The sequence below is a fragment of the Schistocerca cancellata genome, chromosome 10, assembly GCF_023864275.1.
Source record: "Schistocerca cancellata isolate TAMUIC-IGC-003103 chromosome 10, iqSchCanc2.1, whole genome shotgun sequence".
Taxonomy (NCBI): Eukaryota; Metazoa; Arthropoda; class Insecta; order Orthoptera; family Acrididae; genus Schistocerca; species Schistocerca cancellata.
The window spans coordinates 61083932-61105676 of NC_064635.1; the positions used below are offsets into that span (position 1 = coordinate 61083932).

Genomic DNA, 21745 nt, shown 5'->3' on the forward strand with positions numbered 1-21745 from the left:
GCTGCCCCTTTTTCTTCGCGAATTTATGGCAGAGCGCACATTTAGAGTGCGGGTGAACACTACTCTCTCCTGTACTTTCTCCCAAGATTATGGGGTACCCCAGGGCTCCGTGCTAAGTGTTGTACTGTTTGCCATTGCCATAAATCCAATTATGGATTGTCTCCTTCCTGATGTCTCGGGCTCGCTGTCTGAGATCCCTCAACACCCTCCGTGTCCTGAATGGTACATCCTGGGGAGCGGACCGAGTGGTCCTTCTCCGCCTCTTATCGCGCCTTAGTGCGCTCGAAATTGGACTATGGAAGCATAGTTTACTCCTCTGCTCGGCCGTCTATTCTTCGGCGTCTTGACTCTATCCACCACTGTGGATTACGTTTAGTGTCTGGAGCTTTTTACACCAGCCCTGTGGAAAGCCTGTATGCTGAGACTGCTGAACCTCCGCTGTCCAGTCGGCGAGCTGTCCTTCTGAGTCATTATGCTAGCCATCTGTCTTCCATGCCTGCTAACCCGGCCCATGACATTTTTTTCGACGCCTCCTTGGATTTAGGGTATGCAGGCTGCCCTTCCTCCCTACTACCACCGGGATTCTGCTTCCATCAACTCCATTCTCTTTCCTTCCGCATTCCTAAAACTTTCTTGACAACTTGGGGTACAGCACCGCCTTGGCTCCATCCCCGGACCTGCCTGCTCCGTGACCTTTGTCAGTTTCCCAAGGATGGTACCCCTTCACTTGTTTATCGTCGGGCGTTTGCTGCTCTATGTGCACAAATGAAGGAAGCCACGTTTATTTACACTGATGGCTCAAAAACATCGTTTGGTGTAGGGGTGCCTATGTTGTTGATGACACCCCAACTCGATTTCGGCTTCCTGACCAGTGTTCGGTTTATGCTGCGGAGCTTTACGCTGTTCTCCAAGCTGCCCAATACTTCCGTCGCCATCAGCGGATACAGTATGTTATCTGTTCAGATTCTCTCAGCTCTCTCCTCAGTCTCCAAGCTGTCTACCCTGTCCACCGTCTTGTCCACCGGATTCAGGACTGTCTACACTTGCTCCACTTGGGGGGGGGGGCGTCTCTGTGGTGTTCCTCTGGATCCCAGGACACGTTGGTATCTGTGGAAATGAGGCGGCCGATATAGTGGCCAAGGCTGCGGTCTCTCTTCTTCGGCCAGCTATTCACACGATTCCCTTCGTCGATCTACAGAGTGTTTTATGTCATTGTGTTGTTCTTTTATGGCATGCACATTGGTCGACACTTCCCAATAATAAATTGCGGGACATAAAAGCTCTTTCCCTATGCTTGGACCTCTTCCTCCCGAACGTGTCATCGGGACAAGGTAATTTTAACTAGACCCCGTGTAGGGCACTGTCTTTTTAGCCATCGGCATCTTTTAAGTGCCGATCCTCCCCCACTCTGTCCCCACTGCTCTCAGCTGTGGACGGTAAGACACCTTTTACTTGAGTGCCCCTATTTTACTCCGTTACACGCCCGTCTCTAGCTGTCGCCTGATATATCTTCCATTTTAGTAGATGACACGCGCTCAGCCGATCGTGTTCTTGAGTTTATTAGTGCAAGTAAGATGATGTCAGTCATTTGAAGCTCTTTTTGGGGACAATCAACCTCCTTCTATAGTGGGGTTTTTAAAGCTTTCCTTCTCGTTTTAGTTTCTCCAATTTTTTGAGTTTCATTCCCATTGCTGCTGGTTTCCAGTTTCATTTTTTTTACCATTTTTTTTTAAAAAAAAAGTTACACTGGATAAAAAATTTTAGTTAAAGACATATATTTTGCTAGCAAGATCTGAGGCATGATGACAACTGCCTACTGGATCCCCTAGTAGTCCCATATAATGTCTTGCGCCATTCAGAAGCTAAGCATTCTGACTTTCCAGTAACATCTGCCTATGGGGTCATCTAGTAGTTTCATATAATGTCTTACACCATTCAAAAGCCAAACATGTTTGCAATCATCTAAAACTGATTAGGTTCCAAAAATAACATAAGTTCAGAGCCACTCCCGCTTTCCGTGGCAGATTTTGCCGTAATCACTGTTAGATTTGGAACTCATGGACAAGACAGGAGCTGAGATTGAAAGAAGCAAAGCAACAGGAGAATGCTTAACTCTGTTTTCAAATCTTCCTTCACAATGAAAAACATGGGAGTATTGCCCTAATTCAATTCTTGTATTTCTGAAAAGTCATGTGAAATAGATATTAGTGCCAGTGACATTGAGAAACAGCTGAAATCATTAAAATTGAACAAAGCTATGGGACCTGATGGAATCCGTATCAGATTCTTTACCCAATTACAGCCCCCTCCATTAACTATAATCTATCATAGATACTGTGCTCGGTAATTGGAAGAAAGCACAAGTCACACCCATCTAGAAGAGGGATAGTAGAAGTGATCCACAAAACTACCGTCCAATATTCTTGACATCGATTTGTTGCAGAATCTTAGGACATATTCTGAGATCAAATGTAATAAGGTATCTCGAGCAGAGTGACCTCCTCCATGTCAACCAGCATAGATTTTGAAAACTTAGATCATGTGAAACTCAACTCGCATTTTTCTCACATGACATACAGAAAGCAATGGATCGAGGCAGTCAGGTAGACGCAGTACTTCTTAATTTCTGACAAGAAGTTGACTGCGTACCACACCTACACTTGTTATCAAAAGTATAATTGTATGGGGTATCAGATGACGTATGTGACTGGATTGAGAATTCCCTAGTACAGACACAGCATGTTATCTCAGATGGAGGGTCATCGACAAATGCGTAAGTAACTTTGGATGTATCACAGGGAAGTGTTTTGGATCCCTTGCTGGTCATGTTGTATATTAGTGATCTTATGAACTTAATACCAACTTCAGACTTATTGCAGATGATGCAGATACCACAACAGAGTTCAGTCTGAATGAAGCTGTACAAATATGCAGTCAGAGCTTGATAAGATTTCAATGTCGTGCGAAAATTGGCACTGTGCTTTAACTGTTCATAAATACAAAACTGTACACTTCACTAAATGAATGGGAAAAAAAACTTAATATTCTATGAATAAAATCTTAGTTGATCACAGGTGGAATATGTAAACTTATACAAATACTTGAGTGTCAGACTTAATAGCGACATGAAGTGGAACGGTCATGTAGGCTTAGTCTTTGATAAAGCAGGTCACATAGTTGGGTTTATTGGTAGAAAATTAGGCAGTTGCAGTCAGTCTACAAAGGAAATTGCGTACAAATCACTTGTACGACCTGTCCTAGAATTTTACTCACATGTGTGGGATTTTTACCAAACAGGACTAGCAGAAGATACTGAATATATACAGAGAGGGGCAGCACGAATGCTTGTTTGACCCATGGGAGAGTGTCACTGAGCTGTTGAAAGAACTGAACTGGCAGATTTTTGAAAATAGACAAAAACTATCCTGACAAGGTCGGCTGACAGTGTTTCAAAAACCGGATTTAAGTGATGACTCCAGGAATATACTACAACCCCTACATAACACTCGCATAGGTATCGTGAGGATAAGATTAGATTAATTACAGCATGCACAGAGCATTTAAACAATAACTGGTACAGCTGGACGTACACTCTACCACGCACTTCACAGTGGTTCGCAGAGTGTAGATGTAGATGTAAAACTTTGACTACCTACTTTTGTTACCTTATTTTTTCTGTACAGAATGACATACAGCATGGATTAACAATTCCATGTAATTTACCCTAATTTGCAGTATGACACTTATGTGTGTTAATTAGCGGATCCATATTGCGTAAGAAATATATTGTCCGTATAGTGGAGATGCTGAGTCGCAGATAGGCACAACAAAAGAACACTCACAATCAAAGCTTTACACACACACACACACACACACACACACACACACATGCAAATGCAGCTCACACACACGACTGCAGTCTCAGGCTAATATTGTTACATTCCCTCTTGGTTTTTCCATTGTTTAATTATAGTGTGCGTATATTTTTCTAAATTTCTAACCATCAACATTTTCTACAAGCCTTAATTAGCCATTCTAGTTTATCTGAATCAATAAAATTCAGCCTTACCAATTTTCAAAGGATTATATACTGTATTTACTCGAATCTAAGCCACACTTTTTTTCCGGTTTTTGTAATTCAAAAAACCGCCTGCGGCTTAGAATCGAGTGCAAAGTAAGCAGAAGTTCTGAAAAATGTTGGTAGGTGCCGCCACAACTAACTTCTGCCGTCGAATATATATAGCGTTAGACAAGAATCGGAATGCTAGTTTGCAGGCACAAAGATAAATACTGTCACCAAAACTTCTGTGTCAGTAAATAAATTAAAAGAAAAGGTAGAAGAATGTAAACATTATGCCATGTATTCTTTCATGTTTGCTGCTATCTCATTTAAATCCTGTCTGCCTAATAAACTAGGAAACTAGTGAGAGATAACAGCAAACGCGGAAGAATATACATATCATGTCATGTTTATATTCGTATTATTCTTATGCTGAATAGTGATACAGTCCAAAATGAAGCACGGCAACTGACTAGATTTTTAAATCTAAGATAACTCTAATTTCTGTGCAGAATGTAATGTACTAAAGAGGCGTCTGCAAAGATTTTCAAATGTAGAAAATTTTTCGCTAACCTCTAGTTCAGAACATCTATCATATGCAGTCTATTATTTGGTTCTTGTTGATCATTATCAAAGAAAGCAGCAATGTAAGTAACAACAAATAGCAGTCTGTTGCCATTGTTTCACTTATGAAACAATTCCTCTCTTTTTTTTTATTGTAAGCCGCGGTAGCACGCACAAAAGCAAGCCATGCGGCGAGCGGCGACAGGTTGTAAACACTCATTATCAGAATGTGACAAACAATGCATGACAACGTACAATAATGCATTTTCAGCGTAGAGTGACGTAAACCCTATAACAAACAGAACGGCTTTTAACAGATCAAAGCAAAATAAGGAATCGATTGAAACCAGACGAAGCATGTGAAAAAGGAAGGGTACTCGTATAAATACGGAAGGAGTGCCTGACACATAGCAATGGCTACTTGGTAAAGCCTAACTTGTTAAGCTTACGACTCGAACCAAACTACTGTAACTGTATCTTCATCCATTCGACCTCAGTTGTGTCTCATGTTACAATGGACCAACTTTGTTTCAATTTCGAGGGGTCGCCTAAAACTTTTGTCTCCCCTTGAATTTCGAGTCTCAAATTTCAGGTGCGGGTTAGATTCGAGAAATTTTTTTTCCCTTGATTTCGAGTCTCATTTTTCAGGTGTGGCTTAGATTCAAGTGCGGCTTAGATTCGAGTAAATACGGTAGTCTTAAAAACAACAGTTCACTCTTACAACTGTTATAAGTAGACAGACATCGGCCAATATTGGTAGTTCGCTGTTAGAAAGCCACGCATAAGACCTGTGTCGAGTGTACTCCTGGTGTCAGCTCACGCCACAGTCGTACACGCTTTGTATGTGAAAATATGCACACCGCTAACAGGAAGACTCATTAATAGTAGTATTTAAAGACTGTCAAGTGGTTATAACACCTCAAATTAAGGAACATTTTAATTGAACTATGTTGTGATTGTTAGGAAGTGAGGAATGTTACTGTCATTGAAGTGAGCTGTTGTTGGACATGTTAGTTCTGTTTATGGGCTGACTTAATTGAATTACTACAGTGTATATTTTATCTAATAAATCACTACTAGGTTGTGCTAAGTGTGCACTGTGACATTTTCATGTAAATGTGGAGTTTGTTTCTTTTTGCCACATTTAAATAGTTAACTTAACCACTGGACTGTGACTGTTGGGTATTGCAATGCCGTTCTGGTTCAGTGAGCTGATAAATTTTTGTAGTTGACAACCTGGTCACATTTCTCAATAAATGAACTTGTTGTTGTTGTTGTTGTTGTTCTTGTGGTCTTCAGTCCTGAAACTGGTTTGATGCAGCTCTCCATGCTACTCTATCCTGTGCAAGCTTCATCTCCCAGTACCTACTGCAGCCTACATCCTTCTGAATCTGCTTAGTGTATTCATCTCTTGGTCTCCCTCTACGATTTTTACCCTCCACGCTGCCCTCCAATACTAAATTGGTGATCCATTGATGCCTCAGAACATGTCATACCAACCGGTCCCTTCTTCTTGTCAAGTTGTGCCACAAACTCCTCTTCTCCCCAATTCTATTCAATACTTCCTCATTAGTTATGTGATCTACCCATCTAATCTTCAGCATTCTTCTGCAACACCACATTTAGAAAGCTTCTATTCTCTTCTTGTCTAAACTATTTATTGTCCACGTTTCACTTCCATACATGGCTACACTCCATAAACATACTTTCAGAAACGACTTCCTGACATTTAAATCAATACTCGATGTTAACAAATTTCTCTTCTTCAGAAACGCTTTCCTTGCCATTGCCAGTCTACATTTTATATCCTCTCTACTTCGACCATCATCAGTTATTTTGCTCCCCAAATAGCAAAACTCCTTTACTACTTTAAGTGTCTCATTTCCTAATCCAATTCCCTCAGCATCACCCGACTTAATTCGACTACATTCCATTATCCTCGTTTTGCTTTTGTTGATGTCCATCTTATACCCTCTTTTCAAGACACTGTCCATTCCGTTCAGCTGCTCTTCCAAGTCCTTTGCTGCCTCTGACAGAATTACAATGTCATCGGCAAACCTCAAAGTTTTTATTTCTTCTCCATGGGTTTTAATACCTACTCCAAACTTTTCTTTTGTTTCCTTTATTGCTTGCTCAATATACAGATTGAAAAACATTGGGGATAGGCTACAACCCTGTCTCACTCCCTTCCCAACCACTGCTTCCCTTTCATACCCCTCGGCTCTTATTAACTGCCATCTGGTTTCTGTAGAAATTGTAAATAGCCTTTCGCTCCCTGTATTTTACCCCTGCCACCTTCAGAATTTGAAAGAGAGTATTCCAATCAACATTGTCAAAAGCTTTCTCTAAGTCTACAAATGCTAGAAACGTAGGTTTGTCTTTCCAAATGAACTTAGCGGAGAGTAAATGTGTACATTAGTGCAGTCTAAATGGTGTCGTGTCCATCATTAAGCAGACACCATCCCACCCTCGTTGAGGCTTCCAGTTTTGTGGTGATGAGGAGTGGTGCTAGCGAGGAGAGATTGCGAGAATCAGTTCAGTATCACCATAGGCTCTTCAACAAAACCAAAAAGAATTTTCAGTCAGTGATCGACAGGAAAAGCCTTGTTCACTCACATTTGGGGTGCAAAAGTGATAATTTTGAAGCATTATATGTAAAGGGTATTAACAGTGACCAGTAATTTGTATTCAAATATGCTTCGAAATCGCCTTCACCCTCCAGTCCAGAGTAACGATGTGGACTGTGACTGCAGGTGTTTTGTTACAACACAGCAGAGCTCATCCCTGTGCTTCTCATTCAGACATGGCAGCAATGTAGGCTGTGAAATTGGAATGTCTTGAACACCAACATTACTCACCAGACTTACCACTGAGTGATTTTCATATGTTCAGACTGCCCAAGGAAGCATTGGGAAGCAAGCATATCAGAAGTGATGAAGAACTGAAAACTGCAGTGCACGAATGTCTGCATCCTTGACAAAAAGAATTCATCTCAGTAAATCATTATTGTTTTCATTTCAATTAACCCCATATAAGTGAATTTGAATTGTATTTTAAAAAATGTGGATCAATCTAAAGTTGACTGTTACTTTTGTATTGGGGAAATAAAGTAATGTGCTGTGTCTGGGCTTGTTGATAAGGGAAACGATAAATCAGCAACCTTGCATCACCACAGGAAGCCAAGTAATAAGCACTTAATTAGAGTTAGTGATTTAGCCAACAGATTTTTAACCTACCGTATGATCAAAACGCATGAGTAAAGCACAATATTATTACAAAAAACTTCAGTGATTCTGTGTGAACACTACTTTGTTACTACATTGTATGCTTTCAGTACATTTGAGATTTCAGGTTTGAATTTTATCACGTGGTAAATGTTACACTTGTTTTTTTTTTTTTTTTTTTTTTTTTTTTTCAGGAGGAAATGAATGTAGAGGCGGTGGCTGTTGGGGCTATACTGTCGGACTACCAAAGGATACGTGTGGAGAATGTGTAAGTCAGTTTTCAGTTTTGACATTCTGAAAATTTTCCGTGGGCTTATAACTGGGCATCATTTTTGATCCTATCAGTTCCCTATTTCTTAGAATGTTGTCCATATCTGGATTTTTATTTAATGATAATGACACTTTTCTTATTTTCTCCCTAAATGAGTAATTTGAACCTCAGTTAGGGAGATACATGAAGCTTCAATGATAAATGCCTTTGTGGACAGTACAGTGTCTGGGTGGGCGTACTATAGTAAATGAAACACACGAAGTTTATCTAGAATGTTCTCTTAAACTGCATTCTTATTTTTCAATGAGATCATCAGATTACCTGAGACACTTTTGACAATGAAGAATGTGATTCATAAAGCTGTCACAGAAGAATGCAAATTTCTGTTTTATGCAACCAGGTTGTTGCCATCACCTGGATTTCTTCATTGGAGTCACAGCAGTGTCCCCAAAGGTCTTAATTTATTTTGGGGAACAGAAAAAAATTCACAAGGCATCAAATTTTGTAGTTCCAGGACATCAGCTTTACATTATATACCCACAGCGAGAGAGTGGTAACGTCAGTACAGCCATTATCGTAAACTATTACACTTCTTCAATAAATTGCAACTGTAGCAACTCTTGCTGCTGTTAGGAACTGGATGACCACACGCCCCTTTGATTCCATTGCTGAGCTCCCCTCACACTGCTCCCGCTCAGCCACAATAACTGCAACCAGCTACAGAATTCACATTATCCAAAATGTGGAAGTGGACACTCGATGGTGAGAGACAACACAGGAGTGTGTCCTGCGTTATGCACCTTAACGGAAACAGGGACACTATGAATGATGTTTCATCATTGGCACCAATTTAATTACTTGTCGTAGTGGGCAGTACTACAACAGTTACGTCTATGTGATTCCATAAATTAATGATATGGTTATAATAGAAGGAAACATTCCACGAAGGAAAAATATATCTAAAAACAAAGATGATGTGACTTACCAAATGAAAGTGCTGGCAGGTCGACAGACACAAACGAACACAAACATACACACAAAATTCAAGCTTTCGCAACAAACTGTTGCCTCATCAGGAAAGAGGGAAGGAGAGGGAAAGACGAAAGGATGTGGGTTTTAAGGGAGAGGGTAAGGAGTCATTCCAGTCCCGGGAGCGGAAAGACTTACCTTAGGGGGAAAAAAGGACAGGTACACACTCACACACACACACATATCCATCCACACATATACAGACACAAGCAGACATTGGTCTTTAAATATGTCTGCTTGTGTCTGTATATGTGTGGATGGATATGTGTGTGTGTGCGAGTGTGTACCCGTCCTTTTTTCCCCCTAAGGTAAGTCTTTCCGCTCCCGGGACTGGAATGACTCCTTACCCTCTCCCTTAAAACCCACATCCTTTCGTCTTTCCCTCTCCTTCCCTCTTTCCTGATGAGGCAACAGTTTGTTGCAAAAGCTTGAATTTTGTGTGTATGTTTGTGTTCGTTTGTGTCTGTCGACCTGCCAGCACTTTCATTTGGTAAGTCACATCATCTTTGTTTTTAGATATATGATTCCATAAATTCTTTGACAGTCAGTTACTTTCCTCTCGAAATTGAGGGTATCTAGTGTCAAAAGCTTCAGTTTTCATAGAGAATGAGGCCCCTATCACGTGGTGAAAGGTAAACTACCTGTGAATTCTAATCTGTACACAATGTCTCGTTGAAGAAATTTTGTCAGGTTGCTGTAAAACTGCCTTGCTGGGAAATCCCCTAATAATGTACACTACTCAATGTACACTACTTCATGTGATTTGTTACACATTCATTATCTCTGTTAACCCTATGATGAACAGCTTCAGCTCTTACAGAAGACATTTTGGATTTTTTCACAGGCAGGCACTTCCCGTGAGTGACAGTGGCAATTACAGGGCACGTTGATGTATGAAGTCTGACAAATGAATATTCCAGAGTTGGTATCAAATTACACAGTTAATGAACACAGTAAGTTTCACAGTTGATGATAATGCACAGGTGTCACTGAGGAATTAAAACTGTAATATAAAAAGGCAGTAGCCTTCCAATATTAAACAGTTGACGGATATGTGTGAACTGAACTTTGATCGAAAAGGATCACAGAAATATGACATACAAAATTACTCCTACTTTGATTCATAGATGTTGCGCATATGTATGCTGACGATTGACTTGTTACATACTTACTGTTATTGTGGTAGCTTACATGAGTCTTTTAGATAGACATTGTTTGTGTGCTTTTGGAGCTTGACTGAAGATTTTGGATTAGGGTTGGCCTTATAAAGACTGGTGTGTCAACATTATAATACTTTAGAAACTATGTGAAGATTTGACAAACTGTGAGGTTAGATTTTTGCAACTGGTCTGAGTTATATATATCCACAATAATTTGATTCACATAATAAACTGCGAGTTAAGGAAGCACAAAAGGTGATAAAATTATTTATTGTGTCTATGCTGTGAATTCTGTAATTACAAGTACGGCAGCCATATTTAACCTTGTAATCATTTGTGATAATTTATGCAAATTCTTAATTGATCATTTAATTAATTCGTGAAGGGTGTCATTTGGTCCAGGAAAGTTAGAGCAACAAAAGTATAAAGGCAAAAGCTGGAATCTAACAAGTACAATGGCTAAATCTCCAATAGGAAAGCTAAGTGTTTCCAAACCAATACCAATTATCTTTTAAGTTCATTAGTTCCATGAAAATTAGAACATGTTACTGTATAAAGTCTGGAGTCTTAATTTTCTAATAAGTAGTGTCAGTATTTCTAAGATTACCTGTTAGCTCATCCCACATCTTCTCTTACATGTCACTTTGATAGTTTCAATTTCTCAATAGTTTTAATCAACAAAGTTTCTAATAAAACTGAATATACAATTGCAATTGGTGCGTCAAACATTATTATAGGAATAATGCATTTGTATGAAACATAGTGTGAATAAATTTGGGACTGAAATAAAAAGAAACAACTGACTTCAGTGAAACTTTTTTGCAGTATAGTTCACTAATTCGCTTGGTCCAATGAGGTTCCAATGCTTTTATCCCACCTCGAAAATTAGATCCCTCCAGCTCTCAAAAACATCCATCAGCTTTGATTGTTAGTTCTTTGCTAAAGATAATCTTTGCCCACCGAGGAAAATTTTGAGATTGGGGAAGAAATATAAGTCTGATTGAGCCAAATCGGGCAAATATCATGGGTGTGGCAACGATTCGTGTCATACTTTGTGCATTTTTGCTACGACAGTGATACTTCTGTGTGGGCGCACATCTTCTACGTGAAATAGGACTTTCTTGCTTGCCGAACCTGGCCTGTTTTCATGTATCTTTTACTGTAGCCAGTCCAACAGGTTAGCGTGTATTATCCCATAATTGTTTGACCCGCAGGAAGGCAATTTATCAGCAGAATCCCTTTTGCATCCCAGAAAACTGATGCCGCGAACTTTCCAGCTGAGCTTTTGCTTTCTTTGGTGATGAATACATGTGTCCATAGCTTTTACTGTTGTTTTATCTCTGGAGCATAGTAGTGGACATAAGTTTCATCTGTGGTCACAAACCAACTTGTTGGTTGCTTTGAAGATGAACAAAACACTGTTTGGCCATTTCCATTGAGGTGCACTTCCAATCTTGCATTAAGAGCTGTGGCACCCATCTAGCAGTTTCCATCTTCATAAATCATTACACAGGAACTATGATAGGGAAATGTCCATACCAGAGATCTCTACCTTGAGCACTTATGCATCATGTGTTTACTCATAAAGGATGACCTATTGTTACATGGGAACCTCATTGCACAAGCTCTGACATCTGGTGGCGATTCTGTGAACTTTTCAAACTGCTCTCATACTACGTACTTGTGATGTAAATAGCCATGTTTATATGACAATTAAGAAAGAAAAAATACTAATAAATGTTTATGATGATCAGCTGCAATCCCAAAATCTCTGTGAGCAAAATAATAATTATTAACAGGAGTGCAATTAGCCAGTGAGGTGGTTCCAGCTTGCTCTTTTATAATGGGTGGCGTGCGCCTGGATGCAGTGAGCCACTCACTACAGCTGGTCTTTGTTGCACAGAGCCGTTGTTTCTCGTGTGGTAGCTGTTGTCATGTCGTTGTAGAGCTACACAGTTGCAAAGTACGGTATTTCGCTTACAGGATCTACATGTGATTGGTGTTCTCATTACAAAGAAACACAAAATGCAGAAGAAAGTTCTAACTCTTTTCTCTTCATGAACTTGACATTAGAAGGAAGTTCTGACCTTTCTCCCTTCACGAACTTAGCATTCAGAGAAAGAAATTATAAACAAACATTCAATTTATCTAGCCTACACCCATTGCGAGGGACCACAGGTTCACATATGCCATTCTCATACATTCATCTTTCGACGTAGTGTCAGATGACCACTGTTACTGTATCGTAATGCATCAGAGGTGACACTTACAGCCGTATTTATAGGTCTTATTTTATTCACAATTTATTTTGATGTTAGGTTAAGCTATCTTCAGGCTTCTGAATATGGTAAATGTATCATTTGTCATGATTGTGCACACATTATCATACTATCTGTAGGTGCTTTCAAAACTGATCATATATACGTTATGTTAAACTAACACAATTCCAGTTTGCATGTGTAAAAAAGTGGTAAAAGTGATAAAAAACTTAACAATAGACAGGAGCCACAAATGGTATGTATATTATATCTTATTTGTAATTATTCGGCCCACTGCAACATTGCAATAAAGCCATTCAGGGTGAAACTTCCTGGCAGAGTAAAACTGTTTGCTGGATCGAGATTAAAACTCTGGACCTGTTTCGAGGGCAAGTGCTCTATCGACTGAGCTATGTGAGTGTGACTCACAAGTTTCTCACAGCTTTACTTCTGCCACTATCTCATCTCCTATCTTAACAAACTTCATAGAAGTTCTCCTGCAAAACTTGCGGGACATGGTTTAGCCTTAGCCTGAGGAATGTTTCCAAAATGAGATTTTGACTGTGGAATGGACTGTGCACTGATACGAAAGTTCCTGGCAGATTAAAACTCTGCGCCAGACCGAGATTCGAGCTCGGGACTGAATTCAAGTCTCGGTTGCACACACAATTTTAATCTGCTGAGAAGTTTCATATAAGCGCACACTCTGATGCAGAGTGAAAATTTCATTCTGGAACCACTCAAAGTGGTCAGATGCACATGAGATTATTCATGTCATTATTTAACTGTATTTTAAAACAATTTAACTACCTTGGCTGTGTATTACACTTCTGTCTTGTAATACATTCTGGTACCACCCCATTTAAGTTATGTGTTCTGTTCCACAGTGTCTGAACAGTTCTGTGTCACTGTCACAAGATGAGGACTACAGTTCCCCCTCCCTTCTAAGGTTGATGCAGCCCAATATGATTCTCCACCCTACTGAATAATACCATGTGCTTCTGATCACTTTATGTGGCTTCACTGCTCTTACTTATTAATACCTCTGTTGTTACTATGCTTTAGGATGGACACTGTCCATAGCTATTGACTTTGGCCAAGGTACTTTGATGGTTACATGTTCATACCAAAACAGGAACTATTTTGTTTAATGGAGTTCATGTACAATCAGTTTTAAAAGTAACTATAGATAGTTTGATACTACATTTAATACAATTATGACAAAAGATATGTTTACTGTAGAGGCGACTGAAGATGGCGTAATGTAACACCGAAATCAGCTGTAAATACAATAAGACCTTTGAATACAATGAAAGTGTTGTCTGTAATGCATAAAGATGATGTTTGTGTTTGTTACAGATGGAGCATTCTGTTTGTCTACAAATGAGATGCGTTCTCTTGCCAGAAGAGCTTTATCTTTGGAAGAGTGTGTTTAATTACTGTCTGTCTAGAGCAAGATGTTTTTATTTATTTATTTTATTTAAATGTCAAGTTCCGTAGGACCAAATTGAGGAGCAAATCTCCAAGGTCATGGAACATGTCAGTACATGAACTTACAACATAAAAAGTAATAACAGATAAAAATAAATGTTCATGAACCTGAAAGAAAATCAGTCCATAAGTTTAAGCAAACACTGTCAGCAATACAATGAGAATCATCTTAATTTTTCAAGGAACTCCTCGACAGAAAAGAAGGAGTGACCCATGAGGAAACTCTTCAGTTTCGATTTGAAAGCGCGTGGATTACTGCTAAGATTTTTGAATTCGAGTGGCAGCTTATTGAAAATGGATGCAGCAGTATACTGCACACATTTTTGCACAAGAGTTAAGGAAGTCCAATCCAAATGGAGGTTTGATTTCTGCCGAATATTAACCGAGTGAAAGCTGCTTGTTGTTGGAAATAAAGTAATATTGGTAACAAGAAACGACAATAAGGAATATACATATTGAGAGGCCAATGTCAAAATACCCAGACTCGTGAAAAGAGGTTGACAAGAGGTTCGTGAACTCACACCACTTATTGCCCAAACCACCCATTTCTGAGCCAAAAATATCCTTCTAGAATGGGAAGAGTTACCCCAAAACATAACACCATGCGACATAAGTGAATGAAAATAAGCAAAGTAGACTAATTTACGTGTTGAAATATCACTCACTTTCGATACCGTTCGAATAGTGAAAATGGCAGTATTAAGTCTTTGAACAAGATCCTGAACGTGGGCTTTCCACGACAGCTTACTATCTATCTGAACACCTAGGAATTTGAACTGTTCAGTTTCACTAATCATATGCCCATTCCGTGAGATTAAAACGTCAGGTTTTGTTGAATTGTGTGTTAGGAACTGTAAAAACTGAGTCTTACTGTGATTTAACGTTAGTTTATTTTCTACAAGCCATGAACTGAGGTCATGTACTGCTCTACTTGAAACTGAGTCAATGTTGCACACAACATCCTTTACTACCAAGCTAGTGTCATCAGCAAACAGAAATATTTTAGAGTTACCCATAATACTAGAGGGCATATCATTTATCTAAATAAGGAACAGGAGTGGCCCCAACACTGATCCCTGGGCACCCCCCACTTGACAGTACCCCACTCAGATCCCACATCACAGCCGTTATCAACATTGTGAATAATGACCTTTTGCTGCCTGTTGCTAAAGTAAGAGGTGAACCAATTGTGAGCTACTACCCTTATTCCATAATGGTCCAACTTCTGGAGCAATATTGTGTGATCAACACAGTCAAATGCCTTTGTTAAATCAAAAAATTCGCCAAGCATTCGAAACTTTTTGTTTAGCCCATCCAGTACCTCACAGAGAAAAGAGAATATAGCATTTTCAGTTGCCAAACGACTTCTAAAGCCGAACTGTACATTTGATAGCAAATCGTGTGATATAAAATGATCAATTAACCTTACATACACAGCCTTTTCGATAACTTTTGCAAACACTGATGGCATAGAAATAGGTCTAAAATTATCTGCATTATCCCTTTCTCCCTTTTTATAAAGCGGCTTTACTACTGAGTACTTTAATCGCTCAGGAAACTGACCATTCCTAAAGGAAAAATTATAAATATGGTTAAATACAGGGCTAACATGTGCAGCACAGTACTTTAATATTCTACTAGACACTCCATCATAACCATGAGAGTCCTTAGTCTTCAGTGATTGGATTATTGTCTCTACCTCCCTCTTGTCTGTATCACAGAGGAGTATTTCAGACGTCAATCTCGGAAAGGCATTTGCTAAGAAATTTATATGATTTCCTGTAGATACTAAATTTTTATTTAATTCACCAGCAATGCTCAGAAAATGGTTGTTAAATACTGTACATATATCTGATTTATCAGTAACAGAAATATCATTACTGCAAACTGACTTTATATCGTCAACCTTGTGCTGCTGACCAGACACTTCCTTCACTACTGACCATATGGTTTTAATGTTATCCTGTGAATTAGCTATTCTATTTGCATACCACATACTTTTTGCCTTGCTAATAACATTTTTAAGCACCTTACAATACTGTTTGTAATGGGTACTGTTGCTTGATTGTGACTACTTCTAACATTTTGATATAATTCCCGCTTTGATCTACATGATATCCTTATCCAACCGGGCTGTCCATTACTGCTAGTACCCCATTTAGAATGTTCTAATGGAAAGCAACTCTCAAAGAGCATGAGAAATGTGTTATGGAAAGCATTGTATTTATCATCTATATTATCGGCACTATAAACATCTTGCCACTCTTGTTCCTTGACAAGTTTTGAAAGACTCTCTATTGCTGTTGGATTAACTTTCCTACGTAGTTTGTGATTAAATACGACATTGGTTTGAATACAAAAACCTTTTAGTGTTAAAATTTGTGCATCATGGTCTGAAAGGCCATTCACCCTTTTACTAACAGAATGCCCATCTAGTAATGAAGAATGAATAAAAATATTGTCTATGACTGCTACTGTTCCCCTGCACCCTAGTTGGAAAAAACACAGTTTGCATCAGATCATATGAATTTAGGAGATCTACCAACATCCTTCTTCTTGCACAATCATGTACAAAATGTCACCACATAGAAGTCACCACATAGAACTACTTTCTGGTACTTCCTACAAAGTAAATCAAGAACCTTCTCTAGCTTAAGCAAAAATGCTCTGAAGTCGGAGTTAGGGGACCTATAAACAACAGCTATTAGAAGTTTAGTTTCACTAAATTCAACTAATGCTGCACAACTTTCAAATATCTGTTCAGTGCAGTGTCGTGATACGTCTATGGACTCAAATGAAATACTGTCTTTTACGTACAGAGCCACTCCCCCACCCCGCAAGGAACTCCTTGAGAAACAGCCAGCTAATCTGTAGCCTCGTAAAGGAAGCCTCTGAATTATCAAATTATTTAAGTGGTGCTCTGATATACCAATAATTTCAGAGTTAACATCTATTAGCAGTTCACTAACTTTATCTCTAATACCTCTTATATTTTGATGAAATATGCTAATTCCTTCTCTACTTGGAAACATTACATCCTCTGGAGGTGAACCGAGCGAGGTGGCGCAGTGGTTAGACACTGGACTCGCATTCGGGAGGACGACGGTTCAATCCCGCGTCCGGCCATCCTGATTTAGGTTTTCCATGATTTCCCTAAATCACTCCAGGCAAATGCCGGGATGGATCCTCTGAAAGGGCACGGCCGACTTCCTTCCCTAATCCGATGAGACCGATGACCACGCTGTCTGGTCTCCTTCCCCAAACCAACCAACCAATCCTCTGGAGGTGAGCCCTTAGTTAGAGGCACTTCCTTTAAGCAGGTATACCTATCAGCTGACTTCAGTCTAAAAAAGGTGCAGCTCTAACACCAACTACTATAGGAATTTTTCCATGAGTGATACCACTACCACCACCACCACCCACTACACTGTCACCTATAAGCTTAGCCAGCCTCCCCTTCCCATACCTATTGAGGTGCAGGCCATGCCTAGTGAAACCCCATCTACTGATAGACCCAACTGGCATCACTGAGATGTGATCCATGCCCTCCGTCATCAGTGCCCTCCCCAGCCCCACATTAACGTGCCTAACAGCTGCATTAAGGTGAGGCCGATCATGACGCTGAAACAGTTGCACAAAATGCACATTAGTACCACCAGTTTGAGTAGCTATCTTAACCAAGTCACCACTGACATCATATTCCCCGTCCCTATCGAGACTGTTCCCTGCTCCACCCACTATCAGTATCCGATCCTCTTTTGTAAAATTCTTACATAACTCCCCTATGCTTTCAGTCACCTGAGCCAACCCTGCACTAGGCTTCACAATGCTGGTGACCTGGTACTCACTCCCCAACACTTCCTGCAACTGCTGGCTCACACCTCTACTGTGGGAACTACCTAGCAGCAGAACCTACTTTCTGCTAGACTTTGCAACTAACCTAGGCCTCCTAATTGCTAAGGACTGCTGCAAGTTACCTACATCTACGGCTACACGAGGCTTCTCTCCACTCAACTCTGACAGTTGGTCGTATCTATTGCATATATGCAAAGTAAAACTGTCTGAGTACCTCCTCTTCCTAGCTACCTTCTTGCCAACTGCCAGTTCCCATTCCCCACCACCCTTCACCCTCCTCAACCTATCTAGTTCCTCCTTTGCGCATTGTAACTGCACCTGAAGGGCACAGATCTTATGCTCCTGCTCCTCTATTAATTTGTTTCTACTACAGATTCTACATTCCCAGGAGAGGATCTCCCTAAAATGACCACTGGCTTCACCACTGCATTCCCCGCCAATGAAAATACTTTGAACAAATCCCACACTGTATTCCACTACTCACAAACCTACGACAGAGCCCACACTTTTCACTCATGGTAAATTTTACAGTCACTGAAAAAAACTATACGTCTACATTACCAAAGTTCCGTTACACCAGTAGAACTATTTAAGAACTAACAATAATGGTCTCGAAATTCTCTGCCTACTAAGAAAGCAGCTACTTGTATTAATACTACTACAACACAGCCGATACCAATACCAGCAAAACTTCACAAAATTATTAGCTACAACCAAAAAATTAAAACTACCACTGTAACACTAAGCGAAGTTAAAACACTATATGAAAATTTTACTGAAATATTTCACTAGAAAGAATAATAAACGTCAGTTGAAAACTAAAGCAAGAAAATTACTAACGACTTCAACACACTGAAAACTCTCTAAAACACAGCGAGCGAACGATTACAAAAGTTTATTAAGTCGTTATTTCGCCACAAACGGCACGCAACACTGCTGAAATCTATTAAATTTAATAACTGTATTACAGAGCACAAATAAGTTTGTCAGTACTTAGCTTATAACCGCTACAGCTGCAGTGCACGCCGCAAAATGTAAACACGCTATTCATTCTTACTGAATGTACATTTGTGTCATTATCCAATAAGGGATGGATTTTTTCACCGATCTTTCAATGCCTCTCTCAGGTTTGCAGAAGATGACATAATACATTGTGCTGTGCTCCACAATTTTGTTCACACTGGTGACAGAGTAAAGTCTGGTGGTTTTAAAGATACAGAATATGGCTCGGCTAAAAATTTCAGCTGGAGTGTGACAAAAATTGTTCACAATAAGTTAACAGACTACTTCGTCAGTAGTGCTGTTGAATATGAAAAGCATTGTTCTCCAATTTTAGCCTCAAAAATTGTACAGCTCAAAGAAGAAAATTGTAAGTTGTTGTCATCACTTAGCAACAAATAAAACTGCAGGTACAGGTTATACATATATGTGCAGTAAATACCTTGCTAAAGATTAATAAAAACTATGGCAACTACCTCTTGAGTTGTAAACGTGCTAATATCCCCATTATATAATCTACATATGTCATTTGAAGTCTTAGCCTTTTTAAATTTGTTTACATACTCTGGTATGGAACAGTCCCACACTGCTGGCCTGTTCTGTACTTTGTATCAGAAGGAGGAGATTAGTGTTTAACATCCCTTCAATAACGAGGTCATTAGAGACAGAGCACAAGCTCGGATTAGGGAAGGTTTGGGAAGGAAATTGGCCATGACCTTTTAGAGGAACTATTCTGGCATTTGCCTGAAACGATTTAGGAAGATCATGGAAAACCTAAATCAGGATTGCCGCAGACAGGTTTGAACCGTCGTCCTCCCGAATACGAGTCCAGTGCGCTAACCACTGCACCACCCTGCTCGGTTTTGTATTGAAATTCTCTACATCATATGTAGTCACTGTTTTCTTCCCCATCTTCAGACATATTCAGAAAATCATCTCTGCTCTGGCCGCTTAATGATAATCAGTGCCCGGTGGTCAAAAACATTAGAGGTGCTGACTTGACAAAATATGTACCGAAACTGAGCATGAAGAGCACACCACTAGTGGCAAGTTGTTCACTGCCTCCTGTGTGAAAAGTCCCACGTGACACAAGTTATAAAGTGAGCAGTGGTGATTCTATTGATGGGCTGCAGTCAGCTGAAGATGGTACTCTGTACTTCTCGTCAAAAAGGACATTTAAGATTCAATGCAGAGCTAATCACTTTAGCTCTTTGCATCTCGATGCAATGCCTCCTGCATTAAAGTGTCCTTAACACGACATGTACTTAGGACATTTTAATACAACAGATCTGTCCAAAAGACTATTTTTGTGTAATCACAGATATAGCTTGTGGCCTGTAAGCTTACCATCCTGTTCTTTGACTCTTAAGTCTCCTACATTTTCAGCTTCACCAGTCTTCTTCGTAGATTCTCTAAAAAGTTAATAATGATTTGACACAACACTGTCAAGTTTACTTTTCAGTTCCTTTAAATTTATTGCTACTAAACATACAGTGATCAACTTGCTTCTAATATATTATAATATATAGATTTATCAACTGTGTTAGCTAAGCTACACTTATATGAGCGGGCTAGCAAAAATTCATAAGTTTCTAATTAGCTAGAGCAGATGTAACGTAATTACTCAGAATAACTTTGCTCTTTGATTGCTGGCTGCTGACTGACTTTGGAATTGTACACATTGAGTAATGACTACAGACTGGGTGACATAAGTTTATGCATGGAGTGACAGGTGGTGCTGACTGAATGAACAAACTGACTAACATAGTGTTTGTGTTGGTCGATTACTCACTGCTGGCTTCGTTTGTGACACATATTTAAAGATGCGTGTAGAACAGATATTACAAAATGATAAAATACAAAGCTATTACATTTTAGGGCTACAAAACAGTAACTGCATTTTGGAAAAATATTTACATTTTAAGGTTCAAACATTACAGAAGATGGTAATTTTGAGTAGAGATAATTGCAGAAGTATGAAGCTTTCTGAAAAAGTAAAAGTTTTTTAAGGTAGAGCTTTCTTAAAACAAAGATTTGTTTGTGGAGTCAAATTTTGAAGTACATGTTATTTACGTGATTCACAAAACTGTGAATATTTCTTTAAATGAAATGTTTAATCAGAAACTAATTATACTGTTTTCATCAGTGGTATGGAAACTGTATATTGGATAATAAGCTTTAGCAAAATACAGTGTGAATAGAAATTTAGCAATTTTGTCTTATTGTGGTATATGCATTATGTGTAGGAAATTAAAGAGTGGGATTATACCAAGTGGGGCCACTCCATCGACCTATATTTTAGCCTGACTGAGGTGGTAGTGGCTCCACACAATGTTTTAGAACCATTGGTTTGTGTTGCTCTGTGGTATCCAGCCAGGTTTATGAAGCAACAGCCTACCTTAAAGTCATGTCTATCAATCAAGCCATTCATAGTTCAACAGTCTCAATTAGAACACAGTCCCAAAACAACGAGGTCTGTCTTAATGCTCCTACTTGTATGAAATATGGACAGACAAAAGTTTTAAAAGCAGACCTTGTTTTGGGATTGTCTTCTGAAGAAGGCTCCTGAAGTACGTGTGGCCAATGGCTCGATCAATAGACACAGTAGCTTCACTCACAGCAAAATGTGAGACCCAGCACACAGTTGACCGGATGTCGGCGAGAGCGGCTTCTGCACCCAAAGGATGTGACAGAAGCACTGAGGGACCGGGGTTCACATCCGGCATTTGGCTGTCGCTTTCCCACCATCACTCTGTCTGACGTGGTGTAAGGCCAGATAGTGAGGGAAGGGGTGGGGAGTGAAAAGAGTATAGGTACCACCTGAAGACAATGGT

At 39.6% G+C, this 21745-nt stretch overlaps 1 protein-coding gene across 1 annotated transcript in view; it reads left to right on the forward strand.

Annotated features, from left to right (window-relative positions):
* LOC126106365 (uncharacterized) overlaps nucleotides 1–21745 on the forward strand; it is a 109334-nt gene that overhangs the window by 23782 nt on the left and 63807 nt on the right. The window contains exon 3 of the mRNA XM_049912628.1: nucleotides 8043–8116. Coding sequence (XP_049768585.1) covers nucleotides 8043–8116 — 74 coding nt within the window. The remainder of the gene's footprint in view (nucleotides 1–8042; nucleotides 8117–21745) is intronic.